Source organism: Microcebus murinus, chromosome 29, assembly GCF_040939455.1.
Source record: "Microcebus murinus isolate Inina chromosome 29, M.murinus_Inina_mat1.0, whole genome shotgun sequence".
NCBI lineage: Eukaryota > Metazoa > Chordata > Mammalia > Primates > Cheirogaleidae > Microcebus > Microcebus murinus.
In genome coordinates, this window is record NC_134132.1 from 9,296,038 (window position 1) to 9,318,666 (window position 22,629).

Below are 22,629 nucleotides of genomic sequence, written 5' to 3' on the forward strand. Positions count from 1 at the left end.
CTATTTTCCTCTGTCATTTTTCTTTTTATTATTTATGGTGATATTAATTTTATATTTAAGTTCCCTAGCTTCATATCCCCATCCCTGGCTTGTTTGGTATCCAGAACGTTCTCAAGGAAGTTATATAGCAAAACTCACAGTCTTTCTTTATTCTCTAATGGTTTCCCTAACAAATACAAGCAATATATATTTGTATTCATGCCTTCAAACATTTACTCATTACCTGCCTTATTATATGCTGAGCATCTAAGATCACAAGGCCCCCATCATTAAGGAGCTCATCAATGAGGGGGAAAAAACAAGTAAAGGTAAAGCCACTTTAGCGTGGGAAAAAGGAACACACAGTAAAAACACTTAAACACAAGCTTCTTCGTGGGAAGCACAAACTGGTCAAATTTTCCTTTTAATCTCTTACAGAAACTAAAATAGTCCCAGGAATAGTTCTATCAAGAAGCTGTAGGCCTTGTGCTGTGGCTCACGCCTGTAATCCTAGCTCTCTGGGAAGCCGAGGCAGGCGGATTGCTCGAGATCAGGAGTTCGAGACCAGCCTGAGCAAAAGCAAGACCCCGTCTCTACTATAAATAGAAATAAATTAATTGGCCAACTAATATGTATAGAAAAAATTAGCCAGGCATGGTGGCGCATGCCTGTAGTCCCAGCTACTGGAGAGGCTGAGGCAGGAGGATCGCTTGAGCCCAGGAGTTTGAGGAGCTAGGCTGATGCCACAGCACTCACTCTAGCCTGGGCAACAAATTGAGACTCTGTCTCCAAAAAAAAAAAAAAAAAAAAGCTGTAAAGTAAGTTGGAACTAAATTTTTAGAAAGGCATTTCTAACCTATTCATTCATGTCTTGTTCATCAACTGAGTAAAATATTTGGTCAACAGAAGATAGCAGATATTTGCTGCTATTTGTTTGGATTTGGTGGTCTTTCTCATTTTTGACAATTCCCTCCTCACTCTGTGTTTGGCTGACTATGGTAGATTTACTGGTGATATGAAATAGATATATGTATGAGTATGTAGATATTGTATTCACACATGTTATAAACATATAGAGATATATTTAAAATCATTTTTTAAAAATTTGCTTTCTTAACTAAAGGAGTTTAGGAAATGCCAGCTCAAAATAATGCTGATTACTTCAAACCGAGCGCACTTGAGGGAGGTGGGTGCAGGGAGAGGTTTCTCTGAGCTCCTCCTAACTGCCTAAATCTCCAGTTGTCACCAATATTCTTGCTGAGGTTTCTTTTAACCAGGGAAGATTAACTCTCACAATGGGAGAGGAAGACCAGAAGTCAGCACCACACCCAGACAAACTTTGTCACACATTATAGTCTATTCTTCTAAGGGACAATTTATCTGTCCCCCAAAATCATTTATTCTCCCCTAAATTGCCTACAACCCCCCACCCCCTTCCCCTATGAGAAAGGCATATAAGCTTCTAAAGCTCACTGGGGGTTTGGGTATTCAGTTTTCTCTCCTGCAATGCCACCATGCATATGGTAAATTTGCATACTCTTTCTCTTGTTAATCTACCTGTTGTCAGTTTATTTCATAGACTCAGTTATTGAACCCTCCCAGGGGAGAGGGAAACTCTTCCCTCGCTTATACAACTTTTAGAAAAGGTACTTATATAGTTCTCTCTTCCTCTCTCTGATAATGCTAAGCCATAATTTTACAAGTACTAGTGTGTTTACCCCACACCTAAGGAATGTCTATAGAATAGGATACAGTAAGAGAAATGACATGAAAGGTGTCTGTGATGTCCCATCCTACACCCTTTCTGATGAGAGCCACCATGATCACCTCTAAGGCCGCAGGAAGTTGCTGTAGGTGATTCCTCTGAAATAAGTTTTTCTATTTTGTTATCACCGGAGTTGCTGCCTGACCACCCAATTCTGACTTCTATTACCAGGTACTTGGCAAGCAATCAGTAAGTAGTAGCTATGATTTTTATTGTGGTATTCATATGTAGCAAAAATGAACTGTGTCATCCTACCTTATAGAACTAATCTCTTTGTAATTCATAAATATGTTAGACATAATAGGGCTCTATCATTTATTACACAGACTTGAACAAATTACTTATTAATCCCTTTGAATTTTAGTTTTATTATGGATGAACTGAGAATAATATTTATTTCTCAATTTTATTATAAAAATTAAAGGCGATAATACACCAAAATCATTCATCAGAGCACCTGTCAAAGAGTAGGAACATTTTAATAATGGCTATCATTATTAAAATTATGTGTTCATGCCTGTCTCCCTTACTTGAATGTCTCTGTTCCTTGAAGATAGAGACCACTCCACTCTTTTATCTTGTTAACCTCTGCTTCAATCAAAGTTCCTGGTTCAGACTGGCTTTTAAATTTTCAAAGATAATCTATTGTGAAGTAGAAATAAACTAGAGGGTATTGTCTTGGACCGAGTTCATGCACTAGGCTGCAACAGACTAAACTAAAATGGATTCACTCATGCTAAAGTTCCACATCACCAAACTGAAAATAAGTTATTTATCTGACCTTCTAAGAAATCAGTGTGGGGGAAATGATAGATTCCCAAATAAACCAGTTTTAACTGACATAAGGAAGTCTCCCCTGCTTTAACCCTTACAAGGAAAGTGACCTGAAGCAATCTGATGTTAACCAATCCACTTTATGTATTATCCTGTTTCCTTGTTCCTGCTCATGTCTGCGTTCCACCAAAACCCACCTGTTTTGCTTATTCCGCTACTAAATTGAGCAGCTACTAATACTCACAGCTGATGAGGCGATTTTGGGTCATACTTCTGATTGGTTGACCACCATGTAAATGAAGTAACTTTTGGCACATTCTTCTGGTTGGCTGACTACTATGTAAATGAAGTAACTTTTGGGACATACTTCTGATTGGCTACTATGTAAATGAGGTGACTTTTGTGAAAACTTGCCATTGGCTAACTGTAACCCCCCAAAAAGGTATAAAACTAAAAGAAAACGAAAAAGGGGCACTCAGACTTTGGTGGCAGATATGCCTCTCTGAGCCCACCAGGGAAATAAAGCTGACTCTCCGTGTGCTGCTTGGGTTGGATTTTTCTTCGGCCAAGAGCTGTTCACACCTGCCGGAACACTCAAGCTACCTTATAAAAACTAATTGTCCTGTCATGCCCACAGGATCATCTTTTCTAATACTTTAGATGAGATACAGCCTGATTCATGAATTGCTAATGAAAACCCTTAGATGTTTAAGCTAAATTTGTTGTCATTTTATTTTTCAAGAGCACATACATACACATATTTTTCCCCTTTGCATATTATTAACTTCCTCAATAACTCAGGAAGATACTTTGCATTTCCTTTTCTAATTCTAAGTCTTCGGTTATCATTATGTCTACTTGACTAATAGTTTCATAGTTGTGTTTGGTAAATTACTCTAAGCACTAGAATCTTGATTGGTATGACAAAAGAAATAATAAAGGAAAGAAGATAGCTTGCAAATTATATGCTGTATCTTATAGAATAAATTTAAAATATTCAAAATATTCAACTATTTATGTACAAATTAATTTCAGCTACATGCCTAATTTGGTCACAATATATATGGCTGCATTTTTTTTTTAAAGGTGAAACACCTTCCTACTGGCATTTAAGTTGTACAACAATTACTTCCTTATATCCATGCCATACTGCAATATGACAACACTTTGTGATAAAGATATAACAAATATGTAGCATTGCTACAGCAAATGCCACTGAATATTAAAGATTGTATCTTCTTTGGCAGCTCTTCGTCAGGGTACTGGAGTGTATAAAGGAACTGGAGGCTAGTCCCCATTATGTATCATAGGATATTGTCACATTCACACTCTACATCTGTCTCACAGAGCTGACTGGGAGAGTAATTACTGCTGAGATAAGCCTTTTCTGGAATATATGCAATTAATTCTCCTGAAAAAAGAAAGAAAATAGCCTGACACTTTAATAATGTTTAAGTACACCTAATCTATTTCTTTTCTGTTCCTAATGTTTCCTAAATATGAGAAAGAAAGAGGATTCCAAAGTACTTACAGCTGTCTGTTCTTATGTAAATCATCCATGGGGCTGAAATATTCTATCTTAGAATGGCTAGCATGAAATAATATCATAAATTATAATAGAATGTAGAGCAAGCACAGAATTACTTTTAAGATGAATTCTAGATAAGATTTTCATGCACAAAGAATGTCTCTCTTATCATGTAGGAATTATTCTGTTATTAAAGCAGCAAGGGCATACAATTTTATTCAATTTGCATTCTGAATATATTTTAAAATTAAATCAAAATTACTCTTCTCTTTAGATTTTTGATAAAGTGCTATTTAGCCATAAGTTATTTCTTAGAGTCTTTTATTTTTAGCTCCCCCTCTTTTTTATTATGCATAGTAACCTGATTACAGGTAATGCTACACTTTTCTTCAATTGCCTTCAATTTTTCAAAAATCATCAATTGTACAAGTGCCTTTATGTACCCCATGCTTTGCTATTCAGATGTTAAAAATGAGCTGAGAGCTTGGCTTACAATTTAAGTAAAGCAAATGGCATTTTAAAGTGCTGGGGAAAAACAAGTGTTTATATGTTTACTGACACTCAAGTACGAATGTAATTTTCAATATTTGTTTTGAATGGGAATAAAGATTGAATAACATAAAAAATGATATGATTTTTTTAACTTCCTTTATATGACCTGGCTTTCTTGAGTTAATCTTTATATTACAGGAGAAAAAAGTGTTCAACTCAATGATATACCTACTATATTGGACACCTGAAACAGGTTATTTTGAACACTTTCTGCTTTTATAAGAAAAACAAGATTTGGTAATAACCATGGCATTAAATTAACATTAGTGATGGCCAGAAAAGGCATGCAGCTAAGTTTTGTTTTATTTAACTTTGTAAATATGATGTCAAAGAATAAGTCAGTTTTAACAAACACAATACTTGTTTAATAAAACAAGCCTGTGTGAAAGATACAATGTTAGTAAAGTACTAAATCATCCCCCCGATATAATATAAATTTTTTAAATTAGTATGTTTATCTTAAAAAGTAAAATTAACATTTTAAAACAAAAAATAAACTTTAGCTTTGAAGATACTGTTAAAATTCAGTAAACTTTTTAATGTATAAACTGAAATTTTCAAGTATCCCCCCAAAATAGACATCTCACAGTTCATAGTCTATTCTTTGGTCTTAAGTCTTAAATACAAATAAATACTCCAAATGGTTACATGAAATTACAGAACTTAAGTAATTTAAGTTCCATTTCTTCATCTTCACAATAATTATGCTCTCAGTGCTTACTTTGAATCTTTTTTTGAATACATTAATATGTAGTACCACAAAGGTTAGAAACAGAAACAGTTTAAAGCTAGTTGAAAGATTCTGAACTGTTACAAACTTAACTCTCAAAATGACAACTTGTAGCTGAATCACTATTTTACAGGTCAACTCTATAACTGGAAGGTCTCCTAGTTAGTTCTATTTAAAAATGAACTATTTATTAAAGACTGAGTGTAAAAATGTGACAAGTGAAAATTTTTTTAAGTGTGTGAAAAAAAGTTATCTGTGTAAAATTTAAAACTCAATCATAACCTTAGAGTTAGTTAAAACATAAACCCACAAAAAAAAATCTTCTCAGGAAGGAGTCTTTTGTCACTGACATTTTTTGAATTGTGGCCTGTGGTAATAGTCACACATTACCCCTACAATCAGTATATCTGTCCCCTCACTGCTTAACTTAGAAAGATGTGGTGGTAACTGATAGCTTTCACTAGTTAGTAAACAAGGGAAAAGCATTAAAGGAACCAGGGGAAGTGTTTTTGTTTGGGATTTTTATTATTATTTTAATGAGGGCTGTATAAAAGTTATTTATTTTTACTCAGGGGTAATGATCTTACTTTTTCAGAAAATTTATTTTGCTTTGGGCTGACCCATTTACACTGCCTTTTTTTTTAAATTTTACTTCTTTATTGAATGTAAAAGTACACAGTATACATACAGCTCAAAGAATCATCACAAAATGAACACACTTGTATAATTTGATTAGCATTATCAGCTCACTGCCTTTTAAGTAGAAATATGTTTTTAAAGAAATATACTACAAAAAGCTGTATCTGATGCTTTTTTCTCAAATAGCTAGAAAATGAATAAAAGTGTCCAAAGAGAAGGGTCTGAGTGGTAGAAATCCTCAAAGTTCAGAATCATAAATTGCCGATAATTCACTTTTGCTAATGCGATCATTCATCCAAATTCATTTAATATTCTTGACAGAGTATATGTAACAGACATCCAAATCATGGACAAAACAAAACAGTAAATCCATAGCATTCACCATTTCCTTTTAGGCCAATTAAATTTCATTATTCACAGTCATAGGACTAACTAGAGGTTACTATTTTTTCATTTATAAATTAACTTTAACTTAATTTATAATATTTTGAATCAATCCATTAACAAATACCAAATACACTTTTTCAATTTCTGATATCATATGGGGCATACTTTTCACCCACAGTGTGAAACCATTTATAAGATTTTTGGAACCATTTAAAAGATTAATAATCATTTACAAGAACATATCCATCCCCCCCAAAACACAAGGCTACATTTCACCATCAACATTTATGACAAATCTTTCGGATTTATTTTAGCCACATGAAGATAATATTTACAATGTCCCTCAGTTTCATATGAGCAATAAAATTACACAGCATTCTTTAAGGTGACCTTTGTTAAACTGAGAAAAAGACACTAAAACTTTCTCAGAAGTGAAAAAGATGTATTTCTCTGTTTTATATCATTAAAATTAAATAGTTAAATTTAAGATGCAAATACGTAAAATATCTTTAATTATTAGAATTGATTCTGATTAAATGTGCATAGTTTTAGCTATTATGTTTAGATTTAAGGTCTAAAGCTACACCTAGGCTTTAAATATCTAAATGAAGTAAATTAGTGAGATCCCTAAATCTTTATGCTGGGTAGAAGAGTTATGTTCCCAATATTCAAAAAGTTTAATATATTCTCCAAAGTATACAAACTTATATATCTAAATATTTAATTATAAATAAAAACCTTCCTACCATTCTTGATTCTGAATGTTGGTTCTCTTCCATGCCCTCAATTAGCTAATATCCTCTCTAATCAACACAGTGTTGAATAATTCCCATTGAGGTGTATGTCACAGCTTTTCATCTCATTTCCTACCCTGTTCTCATAATTCACAATACTTCTTAGCAATCATCTTGTCCATTTTTTTGGTCTGTTTGATCTTATTCTCGGCTGTGGCTTTTTGTCAAATAAGATCTTATGTAGAAAAATGATAAGCAATAAATAATAACTGCTTAGTTATGAAAGTGACGATGTACTATTTAATGATATGAAAAAAACAGTAAAATAGGAACTGTTATCGTCAAGTGGGTAGGGAATGGAAATTCATGAGATTTCTATGATGCTCTATTTCACCCAACACACACATCATGTGGTAAAAATCACTAAACTTACTTAAAATTTTCATTTGTTTTCCAAAGAGATATGTCTGATTTTTTTTGATTATAAAAATAACATGTTATTTAAAATGGTATACTACCAAATTATACAAAAAGGAAGCTAAACATAAATATAAATACTATTAATTATTCTACACTTCCTACACATATATTTTTCATATTATATTGTCATACAATAGGCAATTCTATAATCTGCTTTTTGTCCCACTTAATAACTTAATAAACTATATGGCTATATGAATTTATATAATACAAAATCATAGTTATATAATATAAATATATTTATTTATTTATTTAGCAAATTTATTTATTTGCAATTTATTTAGCAAACTCAGGATTGATAGATATTTAACTTGTTAAAGTATTTTTAATGTTATAGCACTATGATCTGAATGTGTCCCACAAAATTCATGTGCTAGAAATTTAATCCCAAACACCACTGGAGGTGGAGCCTATTGAGAGATGTTTAGGTCAGGAAGGCTCCGCCCTCATGAATGGATTAATGCCACCATAAAAATGGCTTGTGGGAGTGGGTTTGCTCTCTTTTGTCCTTCTGCCATGTGAGGACAAAATGTTCCTCCTCTCTGAAGGATGGAGCATTTAAGGTACTATCGTGGAAGCAGAGAGACTGGGCCCTAATCTGCCAGCACCTTGATATTGGACTTCCAAGCCTCCAGAACAGAGAGAAATAAATTTCTGTGCTTTATCAATTACCCAGTCTGTGGTATTTTGTTATAGCTGCATGAAATAAGACATATGGTAATATTACTTGACAGCCGAAGAAATTAATGCCCCAAAAGAGAAAAATACCTAAACCTGGTCACGTGGGCAATTAGGGTTAGAGGTAGGGCTAAAAACTCATATCCTGATTTTTCATATCACTATATTGATTCACTGTCCTCCTCAAGCAAAGAAAGGTAAATCACAGGAAGATAAAGGGAATAAATTCTTCCTTTGCTCTATTTCTTATGTAATGCAGAGATTTTGTTCTATTATAAAACAGTTGGGAGTAGATGTCCCATGCTGTGAACAAGTTCCTTTCTTTTACCATACCACAAACTCTTGGCTCTAGAGTATATTTCTTGTTTTGTCCAATTAGTTGCCGTACCACATACACAATCCCAGACACTCTAATATTCTAACATTTAATATTCCTTTTGACATCAGAAAATAATTGTAAATGATTATTTTTATCTGTTAAAAATAGTGAAGTTCACCAAGATAAATAATGCATATAAATTTCAGGGATAATAATTTCAGACTACTTGAAATTATGCCTAAGAGTACAAACTACTTATTGTCTTCTTTTTAAAGAGAGCAGGAAGGGATAAATTAAAAGAGTGTCTATGAAATACACTCACATTAGAAATTCAGTTAATAATGTGGATAGTTTGCCTAAACAATATTAATATATCATCTAAAATCAAAATTATTATTTTGATTTTCTTAGAATATTTATGCTTTGTAACATCTACCAACCCAGCAGGAAAGAAGAGTTGAACCAAGGTAACAATTTTGAATTCATAGAGTAGAAAAAGAATGATAATTTTTGAAAGGTGCATTTAGTTCTGGAAAAAGAAATATAATAGAACTCTGTCCATCATTGTACTTGCTAATATTAAACAGGCAGGAACACAAAGAATATGTGCCATGAAATGAATTGTGTGCCTCCTCCCCAATTCACATACTGAAGCCCTGCAATGTGATGGTATTTGCAGATGGGGACTTTGGGAGACGGTGGGATTTGATGAGGACATGAGGGTGGGGCCCTTATGATGGGATTAGTGCCCTTAGAAGAAGAAACACCAAAGTGTGTTTTCTCTCTCTCTCTCTCTCTCTCTCTCTCTCTCTCTCTCTCTCTCTCTTTCTGCTCTCTCTATGTACATGCACCAAGGAAAGGCCATATGAGCAGAGTGGGAAGATGGCCATCCGCAAGCCAGGAAGAGAGCTCTCAGCAGAACCCAACCATGCTGGTATCCTAATCTCAGACTTCCAGAACAGTGAAAAAACAAATTTTTGTTATTTAAGCCACTCAGTCTATGGTATTTTGTTATGGCAACCTGGGCGGACTAACATAGTGCGCAAATAGTTATACATGTCATAGTTCAAGGTAAAGCCCAATCCCTCTGCTGGACTTTTGTTTTTTCCTGGGTATCTGTAGGTAGATGTTTAGCGTATAACATACAATTTCATATAATATAAAGTTTTATCTAATACCCCTAAGGCAATGGTTCTCAAATGGTGGTGATTTTGCCCCTAGGGTACATATGGCAACGTGGGCAGGGGGAACGGAGCTACTGTAATCCAGTGGGAAGAGGCCAGGATGCTGCTAAACATCCTACTATGCACAGCTTAGCCACTTACAACAAAAAGCCAATAGTGCTGCTATTGAGAAATCCTGACCTAAAAATAAATAAATTTAAAAACTTGCATTTAAAAATGTTTCTTTTGCCCCAACTGCACCCCACTCCTGACTAACTTTTTACAACACCTGAACCTATCATGGGGAGGCTAACTAAATACACAAATAATTATAAAAAGTAAAACTTTCTTAATTATTAATTAGGTACAAAGCCTTTTTTGATATATCTAAATTTGCTCTATAATGTATGTGTGGATAAAATTGTTTGTGATAATGACTGGTCAGTAAATTAGAAACTTATGAGAAATAATAGAAAACTAAGTTATAAATTGTTACAAATTATGAATTGTAACAATTTATAATTGTATTACATACAATTATTATATAATTGTATTACATACAATTATAAATTGTATATAATATGGTAGAGCTAAACTGGTTTCTAAAATTTTTTTATATTTTTAAAATTAGGAAGATAACATATAAAAGTTTAACCTCCACCTTGTCAAAATGTTACTTATTACTAAAACCAGAAGTACTAGAATCAAAATTTTCCATGGATCCAAGGATTCGGTATTGCCCCATGTGATCCAAATCGAGTCTGAATGATGCCTTTTTCTTTTTAACACCATTTCTTCTTCCTAAAGTTCTTAAATTATCCCTTATGTACTTTCCTCCTCAGCCACAGTCCTCTTTAACAAATAAAACAAACTTTATTTTCAAAAGTCTTAGCATTTTTCCTGTGTTGACACATTCAAGATGATTATGCAAACTACATAGCACAAAATTAAAATGGTACCTTGATTGTTACCTGGGAAATTTGAGATAAAATAGCCAATTTGGGTAATTCAAGTTTCGAGAAAAGAAAAACACACACAACTTGTGTCTCATTTTAGCAGTAAGCTAGCCAACTTAGGACTTTTTTGGAGGGAGGGGTGCTGAATTACTTTAATTATAACTATGCAGTTCTGGCTCTGGAAGTAGTCATTTTCTTTCTCCTTTCATTCAACAAATGAAGGTCTCATTTCTTATGTTTGCTATGTTTTAAATCTGATCACAACTAATGCTCAGGGGAAAAATGAATACTTCTTTCTAAGTCAATTATTCAAAATAAGCACTCTGACAAAGTGAATGAATAGATAAGATACTCCGCTGTGTTAAAACTGATGATTCTCTCCATTCTTTAATAACTAACTATACATGACATTTATTCTACTCAAAGATATTTCTGCATGCCAAATAAACAAAGCTCTATTATATAATATATATCCAGAGGGCTACATTAAATATAGAAATGTTTTCATTATATAATATGTAAAATTTATATTATGAATACACATTACTTATGTATTTACAAAAGGTTATTTCCAAGAATATAAGACATGTTCCTTTTGTCGGTAATACTATTGCTATTTTATTTTATTTTATTTATTTTTTTTTTTTGAGACAGAGTCTCGCTTTGTTGCCTAGGCTAGAGTGAGTGCCGTGGCATCAGCCTAGCTCACAGCAACCTCAAACTCCTGGGCTCAAGCAATCCTTCTGCCTCAGCCTCCCAAGTAGCTGGGACTACAGGCATGAGCCACCATGCCCGGCTAATTTTTTCTATATATATTAGTTGGCCAATTAGTTTCTTTCTATTTATAGTAGAGACGGGGTCTCGCTCTTGCTCAGGCTGGTTTCGAACTCCCGACCTCGAGCAATCCGCCCGCCTCGGCCTCCCAGAGAGCTAGGATTACAGGCGTGAGCCACCGCGCCCGGCACTATTGCTATTTTAAGTACTAGTTTACAGATCTCCTAAGGCCACAATAATATGTTCATGGGACCAATAATTAGCATCAACAATAGAACACAGTCTAAATAAAGATTAAGTTTCAATGAAAACATTGTCAGTTGTCAAGAACCAATATAATATGCTCTAAATTCATCAGATATCTCAATAATATGTTAGGAAGTCTATGAAGCTTGATGGTCTTTAAAGTCTGTTTGGACATTAAGCTGTATTTAATAATTCCCCAACACAGAATAAACCATTGTTAATATGATAATCATAAAAATATTTCAGACTAGAATTTGTTGATCTTGATAATGAGTCAGCATCTCTTTCATTGTATAGTTATTGCTTTATTCTACTGGTATTGTAAAAACTTTGATGAATCAAAAAATTCCTTCTTACTCCTTTTATTAATTCTTGCTTTGGAGTACTATCATTTTTATTTATATCCAGAGTACACATGTTTTATTGTAAAATACTCTAATATACATACATAAAATACATACTTAGAAAAATCATGCCCACTGCTCTTACCTACCAAATGTATTTTCATGTTATGAAAGTATGATTCCTTACATTATTATATGATGTCACATTAAAAAGCCACACACTGAAAGCATAAACTATATATACATTTCATGTTTTTTGTAGAATTTTCACATTATTTGGGAATTATATAATAGATTAACAAAAAGTCTCATCAAATTAACACATTTTGGGTAGCTTTATGAAAATAAAATATAAAATCTATTTTGTTTTCCAAATTATTAATCACTTTGCTTTGCATTATATGATTGTATCTGTAGGTGTAGCAGTATGGAGTTAAACCATACACTTTACAAAATAGAATGTGGCCTAGCCTTGAAGATTTTTGATAGATACAACCGAAATGTTTAACCCTGGTTCAGTGATATGTTTCTAGAATTATATAAATTTCCACATATATTATAAGACATTCTCTCTATTTTTCAGCTTGTGAAAGATCTACAGCCTTCGTAACATAAGATTATAAAATGGATAATCAGATTCAATCATTAACGGCATTTACAAATAATTAATACTATTAGTGTTAATAAATAAGGGTTTATAACAAATAACCTTGCAAGGAAAGTACACTGTGTGGGCCAAGTATTGTTATCACTTACCAGCTCTTCCTGAAGTTGGGAAATGAGTTCATCCTTCTCTTTCAGCTGCAGCTTGAGCATGGAGCATTCATCTTTCATTATATCCTATAAAAACATCAAAGAGATGGCATAATAGGCTTAGCCCTTTCACTTTGCTCTTGATAAGGAAAGTCAGCTTCACACAGTGGGAGATAATTGCATCTGACTAATGAAACTCAAATTTCCTCTACAGTGTGATATTTTTTATAATATATTCTGTTTTAAAAAAATAAGTTGTTATATTCAAAAAATGGTTTTTTTTCCTGCTATACATGATATACACCACACAGACACACACATGGTTTTTTTTTTTTTTGTATATAGTTCTTTTGTTTTCTTTTTAGTATCCCTTTCTCCATTTTGTTGCCTAAGAGAGAAACCAAGGAATCATCCTAAATTCTGTTCTCCCATTCTTGTGCATACGTAATAGGTGGAATAAAAATAACTACACATTACAAAAGATAATGGGGGGGCATATAGCAGGGAGACAAATCTTTCATTTGTCCCCCTGCTATAATTAAATATTAATTCTTAAACCAATGGTGATGTTACAATCTTCATCTTTAATGATGTCACTGTAACATTGTTCCTTTCACTAGAGCTCAATCTTTGGGCATATAATCCTTTTACTCTGCACGTACTCTGAGCCACAACCTCTATGTGCACATCCATGGCCTCTACTACTCTATGCTGGTAACTCCCAGATTCAACTACTTAATTCAGAATTAGTTGTCTTCCAACCTCCAGCTCAAAAGTACAACTACTTACTGAACATATTAATGAATATATTCAGCATTGTCCCACAGAAATTCCAACCCAATGTTCAGCTCAACAACCTCTTCCCTCACCCTGAGATTTCACTTCTACTTCCCCCATTATCTTCCTATTTCCTAAAATAATAATCAGGAATCATACTATACCCTCAGCTCCTACTCACACTTTGAACCAAATCTAACACCAAATTCTTTAATCTCTTCTTCTTTAATAGTTCTTGGACTCATTTCCCCATTGACTTACTCTAGGTACTCACTGCTTCTTCCCCAAATTTCTGTAAGTCTCTAAATCACTTTCCCTATCTGCCAGAAATTTTTGTGAGAATTAATTCTGTCACTTCCTGATTTATCAGCTAATCATCTTCAAGAAAAAAAGTCAAAACTCTTTAGCATAGCATATTGTGCCTTTCGTTATCTGTTACTAGCATATTTTTGGAGCTGCAAAGTTTTTGATTTCCAAGCTCCTCAACTTTTGCTCACTCCTACAGAGCTGAAATGCAATACTGTTTCACAGCTCCTTACTGTACACATGTACATTTCTGGATTTTACTGCCTTCCACTCACTGCATCCCTCTATCCCTCACAACATCTCATGCTCTAAGACACAACTCAAGAACAACTCCTTATCTCACTGGGAAGTTTCCCGTTGGAGATGCTCCTAAACCACACCTCCACGTCTGAACCAGACCTCATTCCATACCACACTTATGTGTTGTTTGTTTGTTTCCCAGCCGCATTGAGCTAGTTTTCTTTCCATACTTGAACATACAGACTCTATTTCATTAGCACCAAAGATAATAATGAGCAAATATGAGATGCTCAAATTCATGTTTCCTTCCTTAAAAATCACCAAGTAAAACAGTATAAACATTAGGAGAATACCCATTTTCTCTGAAATCTGCCACCCTTATGTGAGCTGACAAAGAAGAAAACTGCTAAAGGCTTAGAGAAAACAGAATACTTACTTATTGTTCTCATGGTCTTAATAATTTCTACTTCCTCTACATAAAGCAACGCAGAATGTATAGTTCTAATGTATTAACATCTCTTTTCATTTGCTGACAAACATCTTGACTCAGAGGGAGATGCTGATTATCTGTCTGCCTCTTCTCTGTTGTAGTACTCTTATTTCTTCCCCACATCATGAGTTTTATGGCTAGAGTTATACTCATTGTTTTTAATATTTATGTTCCCATTTTTAATAGTTATGTTCCTAGAGGGTTACTATGCCAACAGATGATACTGCCTAACTACATAACAGGAACTTAGCAAGGTCAAGACCTGAGGGCATCTGTATCAGTGAAAGTTCTTATGACAGTAAATAAAAACATATTAATAAGTGGCTTAAGTAGAAAAGATATTTATTATCAGATTTAACAAGATGATCAGAGGTAGGTGGCTCCAGGCTCAGTTAATTCAACAGCATAATAACATCATCAAAGGCCCAGACATTATCTGTTTTATTCTCACTCATCCTCAATGGATTGGCATTTGTTCTCAGGCTTGACCCTTCATAGTTGTAAGGAAGGCAAACACAGATCCCAAAACCATGGTCTCAGTCAACTGCATTTAATATTGGGAAGGACACTTTCTACTCACATGTTATCTTTTGCATCCAATGCATATTCTTTCCTTTGACTCACTGGCCAGGATTGGGTGACATGACCAAGCCCTAGTTTAACATTAGGTATTTTTCAGCTGGCTGGCTCAGTGCCAAGACTGTCTGTGTTGAGAGGGGATCACTGGGTGTCTGCTACAGAATCTGACATTGTAAGGACATAGGCATAACCCTTAGGGAAAGTCTCGTATAACGCTGCACTCTTATAAATCTCATTATTTTAAATAACTTTCACTCAGCAATACATGTAGAAATAAGTGAATGTTAAATGCTAGCCATTGAGCAAAGGGTGGAGAATACAACAATACAAAAGAGGTAAAAGAATGTTTATACTTTTAGCACAAGGAACAGATATTTTTAAAGTATGGATAGTATTATGTAAGAGAATTATTATGTTCTAGGGAAACCCAACATAGTCCTTTTTTTATGAAGTCATGTTTAAGCCGAGATCCAAAAGATCAGTATGACTTCTCTGTGGAAGAAGAGGAAGAAAATACACCTGAATTAAGGCAATCATATGTGTAAAAGAGAGCATGGAAAGTTCAAAGGAATAAAAGATATTTAGTATATATGAAATATCCAAAACAAGGGACAGAATGGCAGCTAAAATGCTGCAAAATAAGTGTGCTTCTTAGACTTTATCTTGAGGATATGGGGAATGAATGAAGTAATAAAGACTTTTTAGCAAGAATATTGCATAATTGTATAAATCTGGAAGGAAGAACAGATTGAGGGTAATAAGGAGAGCAGGAAGTGAGGAAGTGATAAGAGAGGAAGTGAGAATACTAACTATTAGACTATTATAATATTAAAGGAAGCAGTTTATAGTATATTAACCTAGGCTGATAGTAGTGGCCCTGAATTATAGATTCTATTCTTAAGTAGTCTAGGAAAATTCTCAACTATTCTCTGAAATAATTTTTACCAAGCTATTAATATATCTGATTTTGAAACATATAATAGCAAATTAATTCAACATAGTTTAATAACAAGCTTTTAAAAGTCCACCAAGAATCTTCAGCCCTTATTTCTAAGGGATCAGGAATCTTGGGGGATGCAGGGTTCCCTCTAGTTTAAACATGGTATCCCGCATGCAGTTCATTTGCTTCAGTGAAAAAAAAGTTCCCTCTTCAAACACACAGCAGAATATAGGAAAAATATGTAATATCTTGAGGGTTGGTTTAGTTTTTCTTAGAGAGTGCACTCCCAATAAAATACTGCTACTTAATGGAGAACTTGGGTTACAATAAATTTTGCTTCTTAGATACATTCAAGGCAAGGCTCACTTGCAATCATCCAACAAGAGATATATCTAACCATGCACTCATGAACATCCTACTCTCAAATTAATCTTCTCCAATATAATTTTCAAAAGCTTGAATTGTGTTTCTTTCCATTCAGGGTCTTATGAATACAAGGGTACAGGATAAATCTTCTCCCTATCATAGTTTTCCAATTGCCACTGGTCTGTAAAATACAGATTCAACAAATTAGCTTTTGTTAGGCATGAATTTTCTACTTCTTGCAGTAGTAACTTTAAGCAGCATAGTGTTCACGATAATATAATTTGAGTTATATGGTTACAGGCAAAAGTAGTGGTTATATTTTTTGAGAGAACTATAGGAAAATAGTCTAATAAACGTATTCTGTCATGAGGCATTGAATTGTCTTCTTTTATCCCTCCAGATATTAAATCAAATGAATAAGAGAACATTTTTTTAATAGAACTATTACAAACAGGATCAGCTAATATTTATTTGGTTTAAACTGTATGTCAGGTACTCTGTACAAATTATCTCATTTAACCCTTACAATAGCTGAGTTAAAAACTAGTATTTTGTGATTAAACATTGAGAAACTAATACTTTAGATGTGTAAATATTGCACCTAATCTCCCAGAACTTCCCAGTAATAGTATTTGGCCTTTTTTGCTTTAATATCCAGCTATTTCAATATGATGCCATATTGCCTCTTTCATAACACATCTACAAATATGTCAAGCATTCTCAGTTATTTTAAACACTTTTAATTTAATGCCATAATTCTGTTGAGTTGTCACGATAGATATTAATATTTATATTTTACAGGTAAGAAAACAGAATCTCTGAAAAATTTAAATACATCTTTCAAAGTTGCACAGTTAAGTATGTGAATGGAGACAAGTAGTAGAGTTTTGAACCTACACATTCTGACATCAAAACACATTTTTCTAGTTCCAGATTATTGATGATTAATAACAGGTTTGGTAACAGATGACCAGAAGAAAACTAAGTCAGGGAGGGGGATAGGAAGTGGTGAGTGTGAGATCTTGGCCTCCAGCCCGTTATGTTTAGAGGCATTTTGTAAGTTGTCTGTTTCATAGCAGATTGACTAATTAATTCATACATTTATTCAACAAATACGTTCTGAGTGCCTACCTTGTGCCAGACATTGAGAATATAATGTTGAAAGAAACAAGCTCAGAGTTAAGAACTGAGAGGACTAAGTTAATTAAAGATTACTAGGGGTGGTGCAATAGGGAACAGTTAAGAAATAGAAATGCATAGCTTAGGCCAGGCGCGGTGGTCACGCCTGTAATCCTAGCACTCTGGGAGGCCGAGGCAGGCGGATTGCTCAAGGTCAGGAGTTCGAAACCAGCTTGAGCAAGAGCGAGACCCCGTCTCTACTATAAATAGAAAGAAATTAATTGGCCAACTAATATATATATAGAAAAATTAGCCAGGCATGGTGGTGCATGCCTGTAGTCCCAGCTACTCGGGAGGCTGAGGCAGGAAGATTGCTTGAGCCCAGGAGTTTGAGGTTGCTGTGAGCTAGGCTGATGCCACAGCACTCACTGTAGCCTGGGCAACAGAGTGAGACTCTGTCTCATCAAAAAAAAAAAAAAAAAAGAAAGAAAGAAAGAAAGAAATGCATAGCATAATGGGTACACACAGAATTTAAAAACTTCATCATTCATAGCCTATCTGACCTTTCTCAAATTTCTCAAGTCTCCTGGCACTTCAGTTTCATCATGTGTAAAGTGGTGAACATAGTAGTGCATATTTAATATGGTTGTTGTTAATATTAACCTGTGTGGTAAACACTAATATGTGTTAATATATGTCAAGAATTTAGAAAGAGTGCCTGACTTCCAACCACTTGATAAATATTAGTTAATAAGCATTAAATAAATGTTGAGTGTTATGATGATGAGCTATGTTTCCTATTAACATTAAAGTCTATTATCAAAGTTTACTCAATGGATAGCTAGCTTTTAATAGGTATCATTAATTAGATCTACTAATTGGAACAAGTCTTTTTTTTTAAATGAGAATTTCTCTTCAAAACAAGGTCAACTGAAACTGAAATTTTTCCTGAGGCCTTTGTGTATTTTTCTATTATTTTTTAGATAAATTTCAAGAAATTCTACTTCTTTTAATCAGAAGACTAACATTCAAAATTCTCCTATTCAGTAACATATCTCTTGTCGCTTAGTAACTACAAGGTGATCTACCAGTTTTGTCAATTAAGGATTTATAGTACATAACTTACCTCCTTGATTTCAGGATAACTGAACTGAAATTAAAAAGGGAAATTGTTTAACTTAATATAATTTTTTAAAATCATATTCAAAATTTATTTAAAACACCAAATTTAGTGTCTGGTACTTTCCACATTTTGGGATGGGCTGGCCTAGCCCAGCCCCCTCATTTTAGAAATAAAGATACTGAATTAGAAGCTGTGTAAATTACTTTCTCAAGGCCATACAACTAGGTGATGGAGAAGCCGGTACCAAAGTCTGGTCTCCTAACAGCTGCACAGAACCGACTCTCCTTCATATACGATGGCAACTGACTGCCATAGTTATAGCTGATTCTTGACTGGGAGACATTTTGCTCGGTGGCAGGTGTAGTAAAAGTGTCTACCTGCCAAAGCTGTCAGACTTTTAAACAACTGTTTTATAAAAGAAAATACTCTGCATCAAATATCCAATCTCTTACCCTCTAAAGAATATGAAATACTGGCTAAAAATTCATGAATGTAGATAACAATTTTGAATATTTTCATTCCACAAGTTAAGATGTGTCTGCCTATTTGCAGTTAACCAATTATCACCATTCTGTATTTTGAAATATACATATCTATAATTCGCTTCTAAAGGGAAAAATCCATATTTGTGTCATGGTACCAATGAACTTGAAAATGAAAACTGCTACACTTTTAAAACATCAAGTTATAATGAAGATAAAATAAATTTTCCCCAACTTCTCTTTCCTTACTGTTAACATGTGTAGTTCAAAAACTATCTCTCCATGTTTTACATTTAACAATTACATTTAACAGCCTTATCTCTTTTATGGTAAGATTATCTCTAGAACAATAGGTCTACATCGACAAACTACTTGTAATTGAACATGTTGCTTGATCAGGCATCTCACAAAGTTGGAGAAGAGTTAACAAAAGAATAATTACTATGTTTGGACATTTTGAGAAGATACTCTAATCCTCTCTAGAGAGAAAACAGGCTATATTTTTATCACTTGATCTCAAGTATTCAATTCATCACTTTCATATGATCTACTTATGAGGAAATGTAAGTAAGTTTATTCAATTTTAGTTTTTGAGGTACTGAAGAGTTATTATTTTACAATGTGTCATTTTTTCCTTTGTTAGATCAATTATAGGAAAACTCAAGTAGAGTTCTTGTCAATAAAGCATCTTGGCAGAGTTTAGAAGCTACACATTTAATTTAAAGCACTGGTTAGCAATTTGTAATTTTTTAACTTGAATCCACAAAGTCTTCTTTGATTCTATGATAGCTGTTCATTTTAAGGCTGAGGATTTTTACTTTTATGTGCAGGACCTATCAATGGACATTTTGGAATAAGAGTGGGTGAGATTAATGAGCTTATTATAATTCATTAGAAAGTAGTATATGGATGACTGCCTACTTTAATTAGTTTTATTACTGTAGGAAATTGTTTCATATGCCAGGCTCATCACCAAGCACGTCTGGAAAACATTAGAGCAGTAATCAGACTTGATGTGAGGTACCTTTCATTAGGCAGTATGGCTAACGGCACTTAATAATGAACAAGGAGGGTATTAAAAAGATGGACATGACAGAGTCTAGCAAAAAGGAATTTATCAGATCAACTACTTTTGTAAAGGAGAGTGCAAAATATAGTACTTCAAAATACTGTTGTGGCATACAGGATGCTAGACTCATAATTATGGCAAAAGGTTTAAATATGTTAGATTTATCCAATAAATCTCAATGAAAATTTTCTATGACTCACATCATCATGAAAATGTTAGTAACTAAGTCTTCTAATAAAGTAATCATTGAAACAGTATTTCTTAACCATTACTATCCCCAAGGAAAAGTACACCCATAGCTAACTTAGAGCAAATAGAAAAATCAAGTCACAATCTTGAGGCAAATCCAAGCATAAAACATATTTCAGATTAGAGATAAATGAAGAAACTACAAACCTATTAAATAGGAATTGGGCTTTTTTGATAAGTTCTGTTTAATAAAAATATTATTTTTAATGCTCTTACTATTTTTTTAACCTGAGGTCAAAAATTAACCTTATAGTCATTTCATAATCAAGATTTTGGCCTTACATGAGTACTGAAAGTTCAATCTCATGGGCTAACTGGAAAATAAATTAAAAATGATGTGCCCCTATGCTATCTCACTCTCAAGGCACTCATCGCATTCATAACTTTGCAAATTGTACTTTACCATATCTTAAGTACTAAGAAGCACAATTCTCATTTCACTGATCAACAAATGAATATCATTACATTTTTACATATATCGTCAGCATGTTGAAGTTTCTAACTACTCAAGCTAACGTTTACTTTTATATGTTCTTTCACTATTCAAAATCATTCCTCTAAATATGTGAGCTATGCACCCAACACATTCAAATTTCTCTTCTGGGCCAGGCCCTGTGGCTCACGTCTGTAATCCTAGCACTCTGGGAGGCCGAGGCGGGCGGATTGCTTGAGGTCAGGAGTTTGAAACCAGCCTGAGCAAGAGTGAGACCCCGTCTCTACTATAAATAGAAAGAAATTAATTGGCCAACTAATATGTATAGAAAAAATTAGCCGGGCATGGTGGCACATGCTTGTAGTCCCAGCTACTCAGGAGCCAGAGGTAATAGGACTGCTTGAGCCCAGGAGTTTGAGGTTGCTGTGAGCTAGGCTGACACCACGGCACTCACTCTAGCCTGGGCAACAAAGCGAGACTCTGTTTCAAAAAATAAAAAAAATTAAAAAGGGGGGGGAGAGGGGCATGGGCAATATAGGTAACCTTAACACTTGTACCCCCATAATATGCTAAAAATAAATAAATAAATAAATAAATAAGTAAAAATTTCTCTTCTGCTACTACAGAAATAATACTATTGAAATTTTGGGTGGGAACTGCAATTTCTGGCCTCCCCCATATTGTATCTTTTTTCCCCTCAAAGAGTGTTTATTTTTTATTTTAAAATATTTAATTAACAGATAAAAACTGTATATATTCAAGATATACAAGGGGATGATTCAATATACTTATTCATTGTAGGATGATTACCATAGTCAAATTAATTAACACATCAATCGTCACCCATAGTTACCATTTGTGTGTGTGTGTGTGTGTTAGTGTGTGGTGAAGACACTTATAATCTACTTCTTATCAAATTTCAAGTAAACAATACAGTATTGTTAACTACAGTCACCATGGCATACATTAGAGTCCCAGAACTTATTCATCTAAAAACTGAAATTTTGTAACTTTTGACCAACACCTATCGCATTTCCCTTACCCCCTATATCCTGGAAACCACTCTTTTACTCTCTGCTTCTATGAGTTTGACTTTTTTAGTTTCCATACATGCGTGAGATGATTTAGTATTTGCCTTTCTGTGTCTGGCTTATTTCATATAGCATAATGTCCTTCAGATTCATCCATGTTGGCAAATGACAGTACTTCTTTCTTTTTTATGACTGGATAATATTCTACTGTATGTATACCACAATCCATCCATCCTTCCTTCCTTCCTTCCTCCCTCCCTCCCTCCCTCCCTCCCTCCCTCCCTCCCTCCCTCCTTCCTTCCTTCCTTCCTTCCTTCCTTCCTTCCTTCCTTCCCTCCAGTACAAATGTTTAGGTTACATATATTGCCTTTGTGCCACCAGAGTCAGAGCTTCAAGTGTGTCCATCCCCCAGACAGTGTGCACTGCACCAATTAGGTGTGAATATACTCATTCCCTCCTCCCTCCTCCTAACTGCCCGACACCCAATGAACATTACTACTATATGTGTACTTCAGTGTTGGTCAGTTTATACTAACTTGATGGTGAGTACATATGGTGCTTGTTTTTCCATTCTTGTGATACTTCACTTAGTAGAATGGGCTCCAGCTCGATCCAGGATAATAC

The 22,629-nt window shown here is 34.1% G+C and overlaps 1 protein-coding gene across 3 annotated transcripts in view; it reads right to left on the reverse strand.

Annotated features, from left to right (window-relative positions):
- CCSER1 (coiled-coil serine rich protein 1) overlaps nt 1-22,629 on the reverse strand; it is an 899,545-nt gene that overhangs the window by 479,721 nt on the left and 397,195 nt on the right. For all 3 annotated transcript variants that reach the window (XM_012774012.2, XM_075998660.1, XM_012774018.2), the window contains exon 8: nt 12,805-12,888. In XM_012774012.2, the coding sequence (XP_012629466.2) occupies nt 12,805-12,888 (84 nt within the window). The remainder of the gene's footprint in view (nt 1-12,804; nt 12,889-22,629) is intronic.